The sequence below is a fragment of the Macrobrachium nipponense genome, chromosome 17 (genome assembly GCF_015104395.2).
Source record: "Macrobrachium nipponense isolate FS-2020 chromosome 17, ASM1510439v2, whole genome shotgun sequence".
Classification (NCBI taxonomy): domain Eukaryota; kingdom Metazoa; phylum Arthropoda; class Malacostraca; order Decapoda; family Palaemonidae; genus Macrobrachium; species Macrobrachium nipponense.
This window is the reverse complement of record NC_087210.1, coordinates 54907149-54924413: the sequence shown is the minus strand read 5'-3', so window position 1 is coordinate 54924413 and position 17265 is coordinate 54907149. Positions and strand designations below refer to the sequence as shown.

Below are 17265 nucleotides of genomic sequence, written 5' to 3'. Positions count from 1 at the left end.
GAAGGAGCTGGGTAGGCAAACAACCTGCAAGCATCCACCACTGGTCCAAGGAAATGAGGTTCCAAGGACCTGTGGGCAGGTCCGGGAAAGAAAAATATGGTCGCAATGACCTTATCTATCTTCCTGTCCGACATATTCTTCGGAGTGATGACAAGTACCCATCCACTGGACTATCCAACTGCAGAGAAGTTTCTCACGGTCTCGTAATATTCCGCAGCGGATAAAGACACCAACACTCCATGGTGGGTGTCGATCCTTATGGGTAAAGGAGCACGCCAATAGGACAAAGTAATGACTGATCTGGATCAAACTATACAAAGTCCACAGCGTAGCTCATGATGGTCTCGGACTCTTCAACAGCTGCCGACTGACTGCGCTCGGTGTGAGGCGAGCAGTCATGCATCAGAGACGTAGTCACGTGACACTCGCCTTTTGAAGGGTTATGCCGAGAAACCATATAAATTGTCTATCTTGTTCGCCACCGATGTTGGGAGACGAGATGATGATTCTCTCAAGGCATGCGCCCATCACACGAAAGTCAATTGCCTTCTAAAGACTGAGGTCCCTGATGGCAAGACAGAAGTTCTCATAATAGTTGAAACTAAGGAGAAACAATACTATATGCCAGTGAAAGACTAAAGTGAATGCAGGCCTATGTCTTCACAGCTGAATCGAGAGAAGTTAACTCTCAAGATTCTGAACATAGAAAAAGTCCCGTCGATGACACCAACCAGTGCAGACGGCTTTAATCCCTGTTGTTTTACAGAGGATTGAAAACGCTAAACCGCCATTTCATTGCTGTTCGGTGAGAAGTCGGAGTTTGCAATGAAAGTGGAGCGGCTTTTAGTAATGAAAACATGGATTGTACTGCCTGAAGAACTGCTTCTCATGGGCTGGATCAGGGAGGACATTTCTATTACTTAGAAGTAGAGCTGGCAGGGCAGGGAACAGGCAAAATCTTCCATTATTCATCTACAATTCCAGGGGAACAAAGAAATATTTGCACACCTACGAATTATGAGATGTATTAGAAGACAAGCTCAGATGTCTGAAGAAATCATTCTGCGTCATCGCAGCGGCAGGTGCGATGAAGCGGAAGACTAGGTTACAGACTTCTGTTACTGTGAGGTAAACAGAAAGATGATAACAAGTCTAGTGATATATCTCTGTCTGAAAATTCCCCCAACTCAAAAGGTGATGCAGTAGAGATGGTCATACACGTATGCAAGAATTCCAGCCAACCAGAGACCTAAGTCTGTGATTGCTGGGCAGAGATTCGATTCAGAAGTCAATCATCGCAGAGGAGGAGAGACAAAACCCAACCGAACTATCTCAGAGAGCCAGCAGGACTGGCTGTGGCAGGCAGGGCTGGCAGGCAGCCCAGACACTGCTAGCTCTCACTCACTTGTCATCCTGAGTTGCCAGGTATGAAAATATGCTTGAGCATTTGCATTTTAACCAAAACGGAGTCGCCGACGCGGAATCCTACGGAGAACACTCTGCAGGATCCCTCCCATTCACCTCGTCCCTCCCAGCGTAGCCATAGGAAGTGAGCAAATGGGGGAAGAAGACTGGACGCTCTCGCTCGCCTTGCCAGTGGAACTAGCAGTCGGAGAAGCAAGTTATGGGCAGCCATCAACCTGCAGTGATGGCCGCTCCAAGTCTAGGAAAACGTTACCGTCTGGAGAAAACGTTTTCCCGAGGAGGGTTACGAAACTTGTACTGTAGGGGAAACATCTGCCGCCACCGTGACCGTCGTCTGGGTGGGGCTGAGCGTGCACCTGACAGGAGAGAGCCGATACCGTCCTCCGACGCGTCCCAGTCCTCGTCGAGGCCGAAACCTCTCAAGAGGACTGAAGGGGGAGCCCACACCAGTCTCTCCGTGCGCGATCCAGCGGGACCGTCACGTGAACAGCAGTGATGGTTACTCCATGAGTCTAGGAAAGCGTCACCGTCCTCGCCAGCCCCCACTATCTCCTCCAACCACTTGAGCATAAGATCTGTTTGGCCCCAAGACCGAACCAAGCTCGTGGCAGGACCGTAAGAAGTGCATTCATCACAGTCACTCCTGTTTGCCTTGTTCCTCCGGGTGTAGCCGGAGGAGGTTGAAGGGACAGGTGAGGGAGACCTGACGCTCCTACGCTGCCTACTAACAGAACCAGTAGGCTGGGAGGAATGCACGGTGGTGATCGAGCTGCAGGTCTGGACCAGTGGTCTCCTTGCAGAGAAGCGCTGGACCGAGGATGGAGTGTCGGTCTCGTGCGTCAGGGGAGCTGCTAAAAGCGCTCCTACCCTGCCTACCAGCAGAACTGGTAGGCTGGGAGGACTGCAGGCGATCACCACCCTACAGTGGCAATCGAGCTGCAGGTCTGAACCAGCGGTCTCCTTGCAGAGAAGCGCTAGACCGAGGACAATAGCGTCGGTCTCGTGCGTCAAAGGAGCTGCTACCTGTCGTGCGAGCCGTCCGGTCCCAGTGGGAGCGATGGTCAGGTGACCGGTAGTGTCCACTAACGCGGTGAGAGCAAGCACCGTCCTCTTGACACGCCACGGTACCAGGTCCAGCGAGGTGACCAGGGTGGGGACCTCTTCCCAGCCTCGCTACGTGAACGGTCTGGTGGGAATGTCACATCAACCCTGTGTACCAGACGATTGCTGCGAGAGCGATCGCCGGTCTGGCAAGAGTCACCTGAGTGATTCTTACCATCCTTCTGCTCCATGCCTGGGTCCTGACACGGTGAGCGTACTCAGCAGTCTGGACCTTGGCTGCAAGGTCACCCGTAGGTGACCGTACATTTGGTGACGCTCGCTTGCGAGCGGCCGAAACGGTTCCAGGTCCGGAGGTGGAACCTCTGGAGCCGGGAGAGGAGGTATCAGCGGTGGATGGTACCTCCATGGTCCCCGTCTTCTTCTTCCGAGGAAGGAAAGACGGGCCCCATTCCCAGAGGAACGGGAGGACCAGCGGAAGACCCACCTGTCTCACTGGAGTGAGACAGACCCTTCGAAGTCTCTGTGCAAGACTTCTTTGGAGGGGGCGAGGCCACCTTCTTCTTCCTCGGCAGGGGGCCTTGGAAGTTGAAGGGGAAGAGGTGGCAGAAGACAACAACGAAGAAGACGACGACACCTTCCTCTTCTTCCTTACTTCTTCTTCGCCAGGTTCCTCAGGACAACCGACAGGTCCTCCATCCAGGCCTGAGTTGGGGCAGTTGCGGTAGCAACACGGCCTAAATGCACCTGTCCAATGGGACCTGCGGGAGCAGCAGTGGAGAGAACACTTCCTCAAGGAGGGTTATGAAACTCTCACCTGGCAGGCAAAGCGTCTGCCACCACCGAGGTTGGTTGGTCATGCTAACACGACCGTCGTCTGGGTGGGGACTGAGCGTGCACCTGACAGGAGACAGCCAATACCGTCCTCCGACCCTTCCAAGTCCTCGTCGAGGCCGAAACCTCTCAAGAGGGCTGGATGGGCAGCCTCCACTGGCCTCTGTGCATGGTCCCGCGGGAACGTCACGTCAACCCTGGGTACCGGACGATTGCTGCGAGCACGATCGTCGGTCTGGCGAGAGTCACCTGAGTGACTCTTACCATCCTTCCGCTCCGTGCCTGGGTCCTGACAAGGTGAGCGTACTCAGCAGGCTGAGTACACTCGGTGACCGCGAGCGGCCGAGACAGTTCCCGGTCCGGAGGTGGAACCTCTGGAGCCGGGAGAGGAGGTACCAGCAGTGGCTAGTACCTCCATGGTCCCAGTCTTCTTCCCTGAGGAAGGAGAGACGGGCCCTGTTCCTGGAGGAACGGGAGGACCAGCGGAAGACCCACCTGTCTCGCCGGAGCGAGACAGACCCTTAGAAGTCCCATGACGGGACTTCTTAGGGGGGGGAGACCACCTTCTCTTCTATGGCAAAGCCTTAGAAGTCGAAGGGGTGGAGACATGAAAATATGATGATCTCAAAAAGGAGGATGACGACACTTAATGAGCTCTCTTCCTCTTCATTTCCTCCAAATTCTGCCAGACTTCTACCATCAGGAATAGATAAACATCACATGGCAGTGCGAAAGCTTTGACCAGTGACGTTACTCCAGGGTAGTAGTGGTAAATCTAATATGATTATCAGCCGGGGATCAGTACACACTCGAGGATCGGTATCACAACATGCTATGAGTCACAGGTACAATTCCAAGGTTAGGATAACCAATAAAAAGAGCTATCCAACCAAAATTGCTGTAAACACAATCACCACTGTTAGTCTGTAAAATAGAAAAAATGATTTGGTAATAAGGATACTCCTCTCGCATCCAAGGGCACCACCCTCCGAAGTGAGAGGAGATCCCCCAAACATCTACACCACACGCCCGTTCTTCTACCTTCGTCCGATAGTAAGTGAAAGGATGAAGGAGAAGAGAAATTACCATAAAAACAAAACAAAGAACAAACCTCTGAAGTTCCCCAAACATAAGCGTAATTTTCGGATGAATGCATGTCTTGTTACAGGATCAATATCACTCACATTAAAGACATATCTCATCCTCACGTTAAAGGGCGAAAGAATGTAAATAATATGTTGGCATACCTTTGCCACCGACTCTTAACACAAGTAGAGAGGCAGCTATAATGGCTATCACAAAAAGTGGGTTTGTATATTAATTGAATTTAATATTAATATCAAACACCTTATATACATATTTATTTAAAAAAAAATAAACCAGAAAGATCCCACAGGAAAAAAGATCAACGACCAGTCAGCCAGCGGTCACAAACACACTTCTTCATCGGAAGACGGCCGAAAGCAAAGTGGGGTGTTTACATCCAGGCATGCCAGCCTACCCGCATGTCACACGGTAGTTACTGTCTAACCACCTTGTTCAAGAATTTAACGGCCGTAATTCCAGCTGCGCAGAAAGTACATAATTCCTTATGTAAAGGACTGAGGGTTTGTATATTGTGTAGAAACAAATAAGAATTATCTTACCAATAGTTACTGGAATGAAAAAAACATGTCATTGTGCAAAATATTATACATATAATTAACTATGGGTTTCAGAGACAGTGCAAGCACGTTTTTTGGCAATAACTCTGTAATGAACACTCGTATCGGTAAGAGACTTTGCTATAGTGTATTACACCCAGTGCCGTAATTTATAAGAGTATCATGAATCACTAATTGTAAAGAATAAAGACACTTGTCCCTGTACAAAGAGGCAAAAACTCGATTATCCAGAAATGGATAAGAACACAACAGTAAAGAGCTCCGACTACCCTACCCCCCACCTCCACCGCCACCCCCCTCCGCCTTCCTTTCCTCCTCTCTCTCTCTGAAAGTTGCTTCAGTTTAACTTCATTTTGTATTTTGTTGTATCTATCTATCTATCTAATAATATAGACTGTTGTATACATGTAACGATCCAGTCAGTCAGTCAGTCAGTATGTATATATATATATATCTATATATATATATATATATATATATATATTATATATATATATATACAGTGTTTTCCCGTATTCGCGGGGGATATGTACCAGACACCCTCGTGAATAGTTAAAACCCGCGAATAGTTAAAACCACCACTAAAAATGCTTATAACTGCCTATCTTGAAAGTTCAGATACCAAATGTATACCTTTAATAACATCCTAATTCAAATATACCTATAATTACTAACCTATTACTGCATTAATCTTTGAGGTTATATTGTTAATATCATTTCAAAGTCATCTTAAACATTTTACCATTAAAAATATATACCTACAGCAAATAACACAGAGAGAGAGAGAGAGAGAGAGAGAGAGAGAGAGAGAGAGAGAGAGAGAGAGACCAATGAATGGCAACATCATATATCTGACCGTCAAGAGTGAAATTATGAATTGTTTCTGAGACAGAGAGAATAATAATGGAGAGAGAGAGAGAGAGAGAGAGAGAGAGAGAGAGAGAGAGAGAGAGAGAGAGAGAGAATAACTCCTAGACTCCGACTCCTTCCTCCCCTCCGCCAATTCATATATCAAACTGTCATATACTCCCCCGCCCACCTTCCTCCAAGTGGATAAAAGGACTGGGAATCGCTATTTTTAATTAATCTTATTAATATTTGAAAATTAGTTATAAGGTAAATAATTTATTTACACTACAAAACAAATGAACATCCATAAGAGAGAGAGAGAGAGAGAGAGAGAGAGAGAGAGAGAGAGAGAGAGAGAGAGAGAGAGAGAGAGAGAGAGAATGTTATTGTTACTGCTTAATCTCATTAAACTTAATATTATTTGTAAACTAGTACTGTGTATTATTATTTTACCATAAAATGTAGTGATGTCCTTAAAGATATATGTACTTATACATACACTTCCAGCCCAAACAGAGGGCGAGAGTTACCACTAAGACATACTATATCTCGTGTGGAGAGAGAGAGAGAGAGAGAGAGAGAGAGAGAGAGAGATAGAGGGTTATCCTTATTTAAAAGAGTGAAATGGATATTGTACTTCTTTAAAATACTATCACATATGAATTATGAAATTAGTTATATTACTATTATTATTATGCAAAAATATTAATAAACATACAAATGTATAATAGAAATTTTCTCATCTCAGTGAGAGAGAGAGAGAGAGAGAGAGAGAGAGAGAGAGAGAGAGAGAGAGAGAGAGAGAGAGAGAGAATCTCCATGATCCTTTGGTAGCAACGCTTCCCTTCCCGTTTTGACATTTGTTGGACCCCAGCCAACTCTGCCTGGCTACCTGGAGTTAAAAGACGCTGGATAAAATGCATTTTCTTTCATTCTTACATAATTCTTTTTATTTATAAACTTAAATCTTGCTAATTCACTTTAGTATTTTCTTTAATGAATTTATATTATTGCTGTTTACATTAATATTGATATTTGAAAATTAGTAAATCATCATCCAAAAAAATACATCTCTGTAAGAGAGAGAGAGAGAAAGAGAGAGAGAGATGGAAAGATTATCGTAGTAGTATTTGTAAAATACTTTCACATATGATTTTTGTAATTACAGTTATTATTATTACTATTATTATTATAATTATTATTATTTTGGTAGAAGACCCTCTTTTAGGCAAATGCTGTTAAAAAGGATGGCAGAATTAAGCGAGTTGATTTTATATATTGTTTTTTCTATTTTCCTTACAATTCGCTTCTCAGGTTCAGCGATGTTTCTGAGTAACTGGCCAATATTCATATTGGGAATTTTCAAAAATTATAAATGCTGAAGGAATCTTTTATTAGAACAAGATATCAGGTCCAGGTCAAGCAGGGGTCGTCGTCAGTGCTGGTATTATTCCGTAGGAGTACAGGTACTATCCTACTTACAACCAAGTTTGGTTCCGACCCACTGGTTGTAAGTCGGAATGGGTAAACAATCACAGACGATCCACCATCATCACGCTGGACGGGTCTTATTCACTTGATATTTAATTGGTGAAACAAGAATACAATTACAACTCTAAGCATACCATTCAAAAGATTGAAGTTTCATCAACATAATGTGATATATGAAAGCCCCATACGAACTAACATAAGCATGTGACGCTCTTCGTAAAATATGTTTTCAAGGCAGTTTTGAAATCCAATATGGCTGCTATCATGTGGTTAGACTGGTCTGGTCACGGATGGACACCATCTTTCCCAGCCTTCCCAGCACTCATTTGAACAATGTTAGCATATATATGTAACGTTTATTGATCTTACTCAAGATTGCAGTTGTAATCAGCACAATAAAACAACATTTTGTTGCCTATATTAGTGAAAGTATGAAACTTGTTATTACCGGGGTCATGGTTTGAACTGAATTCATTTTTACCTTGTAATCGGTGGTTTTATTCTTACTGCCATCACAACTGAAACTCCACAGTGCTTATTTGATTGTTATTATACACATTTTGGTCTTAATTCACTCCACATTACACTTGAACCACGTTGCTGTTCCTGGTTCCTAAGCGGGCACTCCACAAACACAGTTACGAGCAGCAGACGACGACACTGCAAAGTTTTATTCCCTTAATTGTTTACTTTACTCATTATTTAGTTCTACTTTGTTATTTCAAAATGTTTATTTAATTCATGTCTATTACCCCTTTTTTGCAACCAAATTACCCCAAAAAATTACAGATATTTCTAAAGTAGATACAATCCAATGTTTCTAACCTTGTCGTACATCTGGCTACCGAAAACCATAGTGGAACAGACTACGGAGAAATGGATTATAATGTTTTTTATTTTGCTAGCACTTTTCATTAAGTCTTCATTAGTATTTTGATTTTTTAAAATAACTGTATGCCAGAAATAAATGTAACCTTTAATGTTTGCATGCTAAGAATGGCAAAATCATCGTTGCCACATTAAGGGAGCTTCACACATACGTCGATGCATTATTATAAACTGTTTCCATGAATTCTAGTTGTCATAGTAATGCAATAATGATAAAATTGCTTTAATATTTATGTATATGTACTTTCAATACATAGGCTAATTTCACCAATTTCCACGTTTTGTGTAACTCTTATACCCAGTTTGGAGGGTGAAAACATACCAATTGGCAACAGAGAGAGAGAGAAAGGAAGGCGAAGGAAGGAAGGACAGGGGTGGCGGTGGAGGGAGAGGGTAGGTGGAGCTTTTTACGCGTGTTCGTATCCATTTCGGATAATGGAGTTTTTGTCTCTTGGTACAAGGACAAGTGTCGTTATTCTTTACGACTAGTGATTCACAATAACCTTATAAATTACAGCACTGGGTGTAATGCATTATAGCAAAATCTCGTTCTGATACAAGTGTTCGTTACAGAAATATTGCCAAAAAACGTGCTTGCACTGTCTCTGAAACCCATAGTAGGTATGCTGCTTAGTTGTGTCAATCAAGTTTTTTGTATTCAAGTATTTTTACAAGCTAGCTATTATATAAATTTGTATTTTTCTCAATCAAAACATATGCCCCTCAAAGCTAACTTTCCTCTTTTAACGACTTTCTGGTCATTGCAAATTCGGCCCCATTAATTTCTCAAGGTGCGAAAACAGACAGAGGCCCAGGGACCGAAAACGATTGCGTCACACTACGGCGGTAATCCGGCAGTAAAACATCTTCATATATCCAAAAAGTAAATAATAAAGATATATATGCGCATTACGATTATTACAATTACATGAAGAGCTGATAACAATCTGCATGAATAACTGGTAAACTGTTCTCCAAAAAAGTTGAGTATAGCAATTATTTACAATAGGTACGAAAGTCAAGATGTCGTGACGTCATAATACAGGACTTAAAAGAACGTTCTAATTCCAAAAAATAATTACTTAAATTTGAGTCAGAATCGAGTTACTTTTTCAATAACGAATATTTTCAAATTAATCATCATAAATATGTAAAATATTGATGTTTTACTATTTATTTAAATAATTATGTAGTGCACGCTTCGTCGTCGTCTTCTACCAAAACAGTAGTTTCCTTAATAACGTCGTGGTTAGGGACCGTGTTCCGATTGTTGCGATGAAAGTGCCCCAGCATCTATAGGTACAAGTGGTGTGCGGATTTATCACAGGAAATGGAAGTTTGTTGACACAAGCGACTCCACAAACATCTAGATGGCATCAATCTTCTAAGATATTTAAGCGTAAGTAAAAATTTCAAAAGCGTTTTGGTGAGATTTGCACTGCGTTGGACACCCTTTTCACTACCCTCAGTTTAATGCTTTAAATTTGGCCTTAATTTATAACTTTTGAGAAAATACTTACCGAAAGGAGAGTAGAGGTCTTTAGCTCCGTCTCTCACCAACAACAAGTCACGACTGATGGCCATCTCCAGTGTCAGGACGCGTTATAAGTACTTTTTCGGAGGGTGGCATGCTGTGATCGTCAGTGAGTTGATCCAGGCCATGCGGTTTTTTACCCTAATTTGCATATGCACTGGGGGGGACACATGACAAACAAATTTAGTTAAGGGGGTCATTAGTATGTCCCCCAAAGGTAGTGATTTTTTTGGGGGGACAGAGATTTGCGGGGAAAGTGTGGTCACCCTAGTAATTGGTACCCCATGCAGAGCTGTTATGTAGTTCTACCAACAATTTTCTAAAAATTCCATGAGTTTCTATCCCCTAAGACATGTTTATGTTGATTTTCCATCCCCATCTATTCCCATTGTCTTTCTACAATCTGTTTCCCTAAGCAGATACCCAACTATAGGCTATACCTACTACCTAGTACATAGGTACTAAACTGACCATTTTCTCCTTGTTTTCCATAATTCAGTAAATGTTTGATAAATCTGTGTGCTGATTTTGACTTTACGTATTGCACCGAATTTGGACCCCTAAACTGCGAGATTACTATAAGCTAAGACGACCCTACCAACTTGCCAGTCGTAGGATTAGGTACTACCTAGCTATCTGCTCGCTAGGTACCAGTTTAGACTAGCGACCCATACCATTCTCGTAGCTACCTAAAACACAAGCCTAATAACAATGCCAAACCTAAATGTGACTAATTTCGCGATTGGCAACTGAGATTAAACTGTCTGTCATTCATGTGGGGTGAGAGACCCAACCTTATGCCCGCCTAAAGACAAGAATAGGCCCACGTCTTGGTGTCAGGCCTGAGTACAGAGATGCTAAATCGAGTAACCAATTAGCAATGCCAACTTACAAGTCATATAGGGTTCTCTGGTGAACGTAGAATGCACACAAACACCCAAAAGCACTGCACTCCACAAAAGCAACTCCATCCTTCACGATATTACCAACGACTGGACTTAATAATTCAATGAGTCAATTTCCTGGAGAAAATGACATCATCCCTGGAAACCCCTGTTAGGTACAGTTTCCCAAAAAAGTAATTGTAAATAAAGATCAGGTGCAACAAATGCGTTTCCGTTCACAGAAAACAGAGGAGTCACAGAAATTCCACTTAAAAAGGTTCCGATTTTTCTTTTTTCCTTCTTCCGTCTATGATTACTTCATTCGTCGATTAAAGTTTCCAAACACAAGCATGACGTTTCGATGTTTGAGCACTATTGTGACTCTGGCTTTGGAAAACATATCCGTGTCACTGTGTGGTCATAACGTACCCATATTTATTTTCTCTCACCTTATTAATACAAATAAAATGGTTATATTTTACTCAAGTTAAATTCATAATGACTCATACTATTTAAAAGACAGTTTAAAAGATAATAAATTTTATGAGAGAAAATTCGAAGGAAGGCTGTAGTCTGCAGTACACAGTTTCTGTGGAAAGCCCTTGAAATTTGGTATTATGGTCTCAGACGATTCTAGGCTAATGGATGCAGAGCGACAGCTTAAGAATGACAAAAATGGAAAGAAAATTATCGACAAAACAACCTATCAGGGTAATATAAATAGCTTAATATTTAAAGGCAGCCAGTAGGCTATGTTAATCCTAGGCTTTGCTTTCAGATGTCATGGTTGAGGGAAGGCAGTGGTGGTGAGTGGCATAGCTTAGCCTAATATATGGTTCTCTTAGTGGGATACTGCCGTCAATGCACCTCACGGGGTGCACAGTAGGCATTACTAAAGTTTCCATGCGGTGTCCCTTTTGCCCCTAGCTGCAACCCCTGTGATTCCTTTTACTGTACTTACGTTCATACGTAGGGTAAACGACCGAATGGCCCCTGACGGCCACCTTCCAGAAAAAGTACTTTAACATATCCTATAACCTGGGATAGACATTAGTCATGAGCCAGGTTCGTCGAAGCAACACCTCGAGACCTCTACTCTCCGCTCGAAGTAAGTGTTTTCTCCCAAGTCACAAATTAAGGCCATAATTTCTGATAAAGCAGAGTTTAATGAAAGTTTAGCCATGCATAGGTAGGCTCTGTGCTAACTTACCTCCGTGACACTTTCGAAATTTTTATTTAAAACACCTTAGTACATAGCTATAGCTAGGTATTATCTTTCTTTCATCTTGCCATCCACCATCCCCAAACAGTTATTTTACTAACTGCAAGGTTTTCCCCGTTACACTTTTCAAACCTACCTACTCAAGATTTCCTTTCCAGTACTGAATGACCTTATAGGTCCCAGTGTCTGGCCTTCTGCCTAAAATCTATAGGGTAAATGACCGAACGTGACATAGCAACCACCTCTTTTGGAACATGGCCACATCCTGAAAAAGCGCTTGGATTATACCAATATTTCCTAATTCAAGAGAAAACACCTACTTCGAGAGGAATGTAGAGGTTTTGGTGTGCTGCCAGGATGGGCCACAACTCTTGAATTATGCTCATGGCAGCGAATTCAAGTAATCAAGTGGTGACATAGTCACCGATCTTGGAATGTGGCCACCTTCCCAAAAAAGTACTTGAATTTGCTGCCATGAGCATTAGTCAAGAGTTGTGGCCCATCCAGGCAGCCCACCAAGACCTCTACGCTCGTCTTAAAGTAAGTATTCTCCTAAATTACGATATAACAGCATAATTCAAACGCTTTTTTGGGAAGTGCCACATTTTGAGAGAGGTGGTCACTATGTCGCCACTCGGTCATTTACCTAAGTATATGGTAATTATTTGAAGGCCCAAGGCATTTCAATTTTTAGCTGTCGCAGGAGTTTGAAACTAAGGCTATGTAATTACTTGGAAGTAGTACATGAAACCTTATTTTATTGTAAAAATGTCATTTTACATACAGAAAACAATAAGAAAGAAATATAAATGACTAATGAAAAGGGTGAATAAACATTTAACATCACTCGTACCTTTATGGAAGACAAAGATGATGGGAGTGGGAGGAGGAGAATTATTGCTTGGAAGGGGTATCCTCCTCCAGAAGGACTTCAGGTATCAAGGACCTATCTGAGGGTACTTCGCTTCTTCAATTTTTAGTGGCACTATCTGGGGTTAGGTACTTCCCCTCTTCATTATTTACTGTCTCTAGGACAAGCTTGAGAGTCACTGGACCCCTGTCACACTGTCCAGAGACATTTGTTTCTTGCGTCTAAAATTTGCCTAAAGTGAAATATGGCATTGTCACGGATTACAACACCTTTGGTGAGATAATAATTCTCCAAAATTTTTTTACATCATTCCACTTTGCAAACATTTTCTTAATCATTGAAGTAGACACATTATTTATGCCCATTTGCTTTCTGAATTTTTCAAACCAGCCTCAGCTGGCCTTAAATTCACTTACAACAGCTCTTGTTGTAGGCATTTTCTTACCTGAGATCAGCATGCAACATCCTCCAACACTTTGCTATGAGTTCTTTCTTAAGTTCTAGTTTCTCACATTTTTTACAGGTTGGCACTTGAAACTTTCTTTGGCCCCATGATGGCTATTTAGCAGTTGCATTCAACTAAAAAAGCATAAAATAGCACAAAAAAGTACAAAAAACAATGAACACAAAACCAGAAAGGGTCTCAAGAGAAGAACACAACGTGCTTTGTTTGGGTGCTCAGTACAGGGCCTAGTTGCAAGGTGGGCCCTGGAAGGAGCATTTCTGGGTGTACGAAATCCGAGGATATGTACGAAACCATAGTCAAAATTTTATCAGAAAAAAGTCTATGAAAGCTGAATCGTACGAAAACCAGGGCGTACAAAATCCAAAGTTTGACTATTTAATAAATCCAGAAGGTAAATTCTTGAAAGATTGAATTGTGAAACTCTCTACAGACATGCAATAAGTAATTAGGGTTCATCTGTGGACCTATTAGAACCATGGGCATATGTAATATCTACCAAACCCTGAATGGAATCTTTTTTTTTTTCTTCTTAGGAAGTGTTAGAATTTGCACGGAGGGATTAAGTAACAATACACTAATGGGTTTGTGGTGAAACAAAGAAAGAGTGGTTTGCATGCTTCAGAAGATCAAAACTTATGAAGTATAAATGTTTACATTGTATTATTCCTAACATTTGTGTCATATTCTTTTACACAGCTGCAGCATTCCTTACGGGCATTGCTGGTGCATCAATACTTGGTGGATTTGGAATGACACTAGGAATGGCTAAGAAGAAAGACCCCGAAATGTTTAATAAAGGAATGATAGGAGCTAGAGACTTACACACGGCTGGAGGGGCTTTGGCAATGCGTGCTCTTGCGTGGGGGACACTTTATGCTGTTACTGGTTTTTCCTTATTTTGCCTTGGCATATGGAAGTTGAGCGGTGCATCAAATGTAAGTAACGAATTGTTGTGTAGCTAATGTGCTTTTAGTATGGAATTTTTCATAATAGATTAGTTAGCTTTGTTCATGTATTATAGAATGTGGACTTATTAATGCCAATTTAGGAACAGTTATGACATGTACATAGTATTCAATTTAGCTTGCCATTTATGAAAGCTTGAGGCAAAGACAATTAGATGTAAGTTGTAAATGCCTTATGGAGAATGACCTTCAAAACTTGTTGTATTATTACTTTGGACCATATGCTGAAAGGGCTTATAGTCAGAAATATTAAGCACCCAGAGTAGTGTCCCATTTTTATTTGCCATGCTCTCTTGCTGGCCTGGTCTTCAGTCTCAGTTTCTAACATGCAATAGTATCTTGTGCGCAATATCTAGAGTTATGTGATCGGTTTGGTATTGGCCTGCCACCTCGGTGGCCACGAGTTCGATTCTCGAGCATTCCATTGAGGTGTGAGATATGTGTATTTCTGGTAATAGAAGTTCACTCTCAATGTGGTTTGGAAGTCTCATAAAGCCGTTGGTCCCATTGCTGAATAACCACTGGTTCCATGCAATGTTAAAACACCATACAAACAAACAAACAAACAATATCTATTGTCTTTGATATCTGTCATTGTGTGAAATTTTGTAATTGTTCATTATGTACAGCAAAAGCTAGTGTGTGTTTTCCTTCATCATGAGTCCCTCCATCCATTGGGTATAGTCGCAGCTTCGAGCACTCCCATAGAGTTTTTGGGCTCATCCCATTTGTTCAGGAAAAATAGCTTGGCATTTATGGAAACTTGTGGGGAAAAACAGGTTATATTCACTATATATATGGAGAAAGACCTGTACAAGTGGTTATGTCATTAGTTTTGACCATATTCTTATCCAGTTTCTCATTGCTATATAATTTTTAAATGTTTTCATTTGTGGACTGAGAATGATCTACTTGGACAGTAAATGCTTTTACAAAAGTACAAACCATTTCTTTATAATCCCTCGTCATTATTTTTAGTAGGTTGAATAAAGTCAAAATGGACATGTTATGGCTGTTACACTGGCCAGCATCACCACAGTCATCTGCCTAAACAGGAGGGACTGGATCCATGGCTGTGCAAGATTTCTCCTTGGATTCTATACTATGCTCAATGATATTCTCTTGGTTTCTTGGACTGACCAAACTTGCCGGGTCTAACATCCTTACATGGAAAGTTAATCTTTTGCTCCTACAGGAATACAAACCATCACCTTTTATGTAGGAGCATATTTCAGCACAAGGTGGAATTGGTCATTGACACTTGGTAACAAGGTAGTTAACTGGTGGTTAGGGTGTGAATGGGTAAATATGCCCATATTTGCTGTCACCAAACTTTTTCTGTGGCTGCCTTCCTGCTTGGCTGAGTTGTAAGTTTCTTTGTATAACTGTTGATGACTGTTTGTGATTTGTATTTTTGTATGTCTTGGCTTTGACAACTTCTGCCCCTTTACTGTGGGTAGAGGTAGTGCTAATGTTGCTGATTAAATTACAGCTATGCCTGTTTCAGAGGGATGAGATGTTGTCATCTGCTCATGCAAAAAATATTACAACTCTTGGGTCCTCTTAGAAGCCTAAACATGTTGTCAGACTTTGCTATGTCCAATTCTCCTTAGAACAGGACATGGCAGTTTTGGAAACTTTTTGGCCAACCTTCTTTTGAAAATGCATGATGCAATTTATAACCAGTTCTTTCACCAGGTTGCAACTAAGAGCAGTCTCCAGGAGCAGAATAAGCTGTGCTGACCTCTTCCATTTTTTTTTTTATTTTAGTTCTTAGTATACTTTCATCATGTCTGTTATATGACGTTTTTTTTTTTAAACCATTTTGAGGTCCGATGTACTCTTTATCACTCCAGTAGATGAATTTACAACATTCATATCTGCAGCTCATATCAGCAACTTGCAAATAATCAGTGTAACATAAAAGTAAAGCCAGTACTTTAAAATTAGGTACACAATCTTAAAGTATAGTGTTTTCAAACATTATTCATCATTTTTACATGGCCTGATAGTAGAACCTGTGAATCCTTCATGCAAATCAGGCCACTATTGACATAAATATGACAAGTTCACTAGGTGACAAATGTCCACCCAAGACAAAAATACTAATTAAAAAAAAAATAGTCTCTCCACTCAAACATTTCTACAGAACTATAGCCAGGTCCTAGATAAAACCCATAAATAGGAAATCTGATATGACTTATGGTAGTGGACTATGATGATTATCTGTTTAGTGCTGATGACAAGTAATATTAGAAAATAGGTATATACATAAGAGTAAGGTTTGTTATATAGTGTTTAATACAGTAACTTCATGTCAAGAAAGTTACTCCTTACAGCCTTTGATTTTACCATTTTTATTTTTTATGATAATTAAAATGATTTGTGCAATGACATCACCTTTCATCCTATACTATTTATTACCATATTACAGCTTCAGGAATTCAGGATGAAGGCAGGTAGCATTTTGCCCAGAATACCCAAGAATGATCCACCCCAGAGTAGGACAGAATTTGAAGGACTAACGGACCTGCTCCAGTATTTGATTAATGAAGATACAAAGAAAAAAATGGGAAAAAATTCAGCTGATACCTAAAAAGATATATGTATTTTCCTAGTGTAAATAAATTATTTGTTAGATGCTGCTTTTGAATCCAAAATCCTCTATATTGAAATGTTTGCTGTCCTTCATATAGGGTAATGTGTATGAAAATAATTCCTAATTATTAAAATTAAATATATTCATATAGGAGTTATATAATGATTCAACAAACACTATACCCATATCATTTCATGGAGGTGTTGTACCTATTTCAGAGACATTCTGCTTTGTTATTATGACCATGGTGAGTCTTTGCATGGGACTCTGTGTTTATTTTATACTTGTACTTTACAGATATCTAGTAATGTATTTGGATCTCAACTAATAGGCTGGTCACAGATTATAAAATGTTTTCTGCTTGAAACTGTCACAAGAATTCAACCTATGGAGAATCTTGTTTTACTGGTTCACTGGTCTTAGTACAGTATAATGGTTAGTTATGCACCATATATGACTTTAGATATTGGTTTAGTTTATTTTGTAAGTGTTATCCAAGTTAACAGTATATAAT

General features: G+C 41.0%; 2 protein-coding genes across 3 annotated transcripts in view; one reads left to right on the top strand and one right to left on the bottom strand.

The window, feature by feature from the left end:
- The window catches only part of LOC135196241 (uncharacterized), a 240237-nt gene extending 229362 nt beyond the window's left edge, over positions 1 to 10875 (bottom strand). The window contains exon 1 of one of the 2 annotated variants that reach the window (XM_064222919.1): positions 10637 to 10875. In XM_064222919.1, coding sequence (XP_064078989.1) covers positions 10637 to 10715 — 79 coding nt within the window. In that variant the 5' untranslated portion in view covers positions 10716 to 10875. The remainder of the gene's footprint in view (positions 1 to 10636) is intronic. The other variant, XM_064222920.1, reaches the window with a different exon arrangement.
- Positions 10876 to 11176: 301 nt separating this feature from the next.
- On the top strand, positions 11177 to 16792 carry LOC135196242 (transmembrane protein 242-like). Its single transcript, XM_064222921.1, has 3 exons — positions 11177 to 11339; positions 13884 to 14122; positions 16587 to 16792. Exons 1-3 carry the CDS (start codon positions 11246 to 11248, stop codon positions 16746 to 16748), a joined length of 495 nt encoding a protein of 164 aa, XP_064078991.1. The 5' UTR covers positions 11177 to 11245; the 3' UTR covers positions 16749 to 16792.
- The last annotated feature ends 473 nt before the right edge of the window (positions 16793 to 17265 follow it).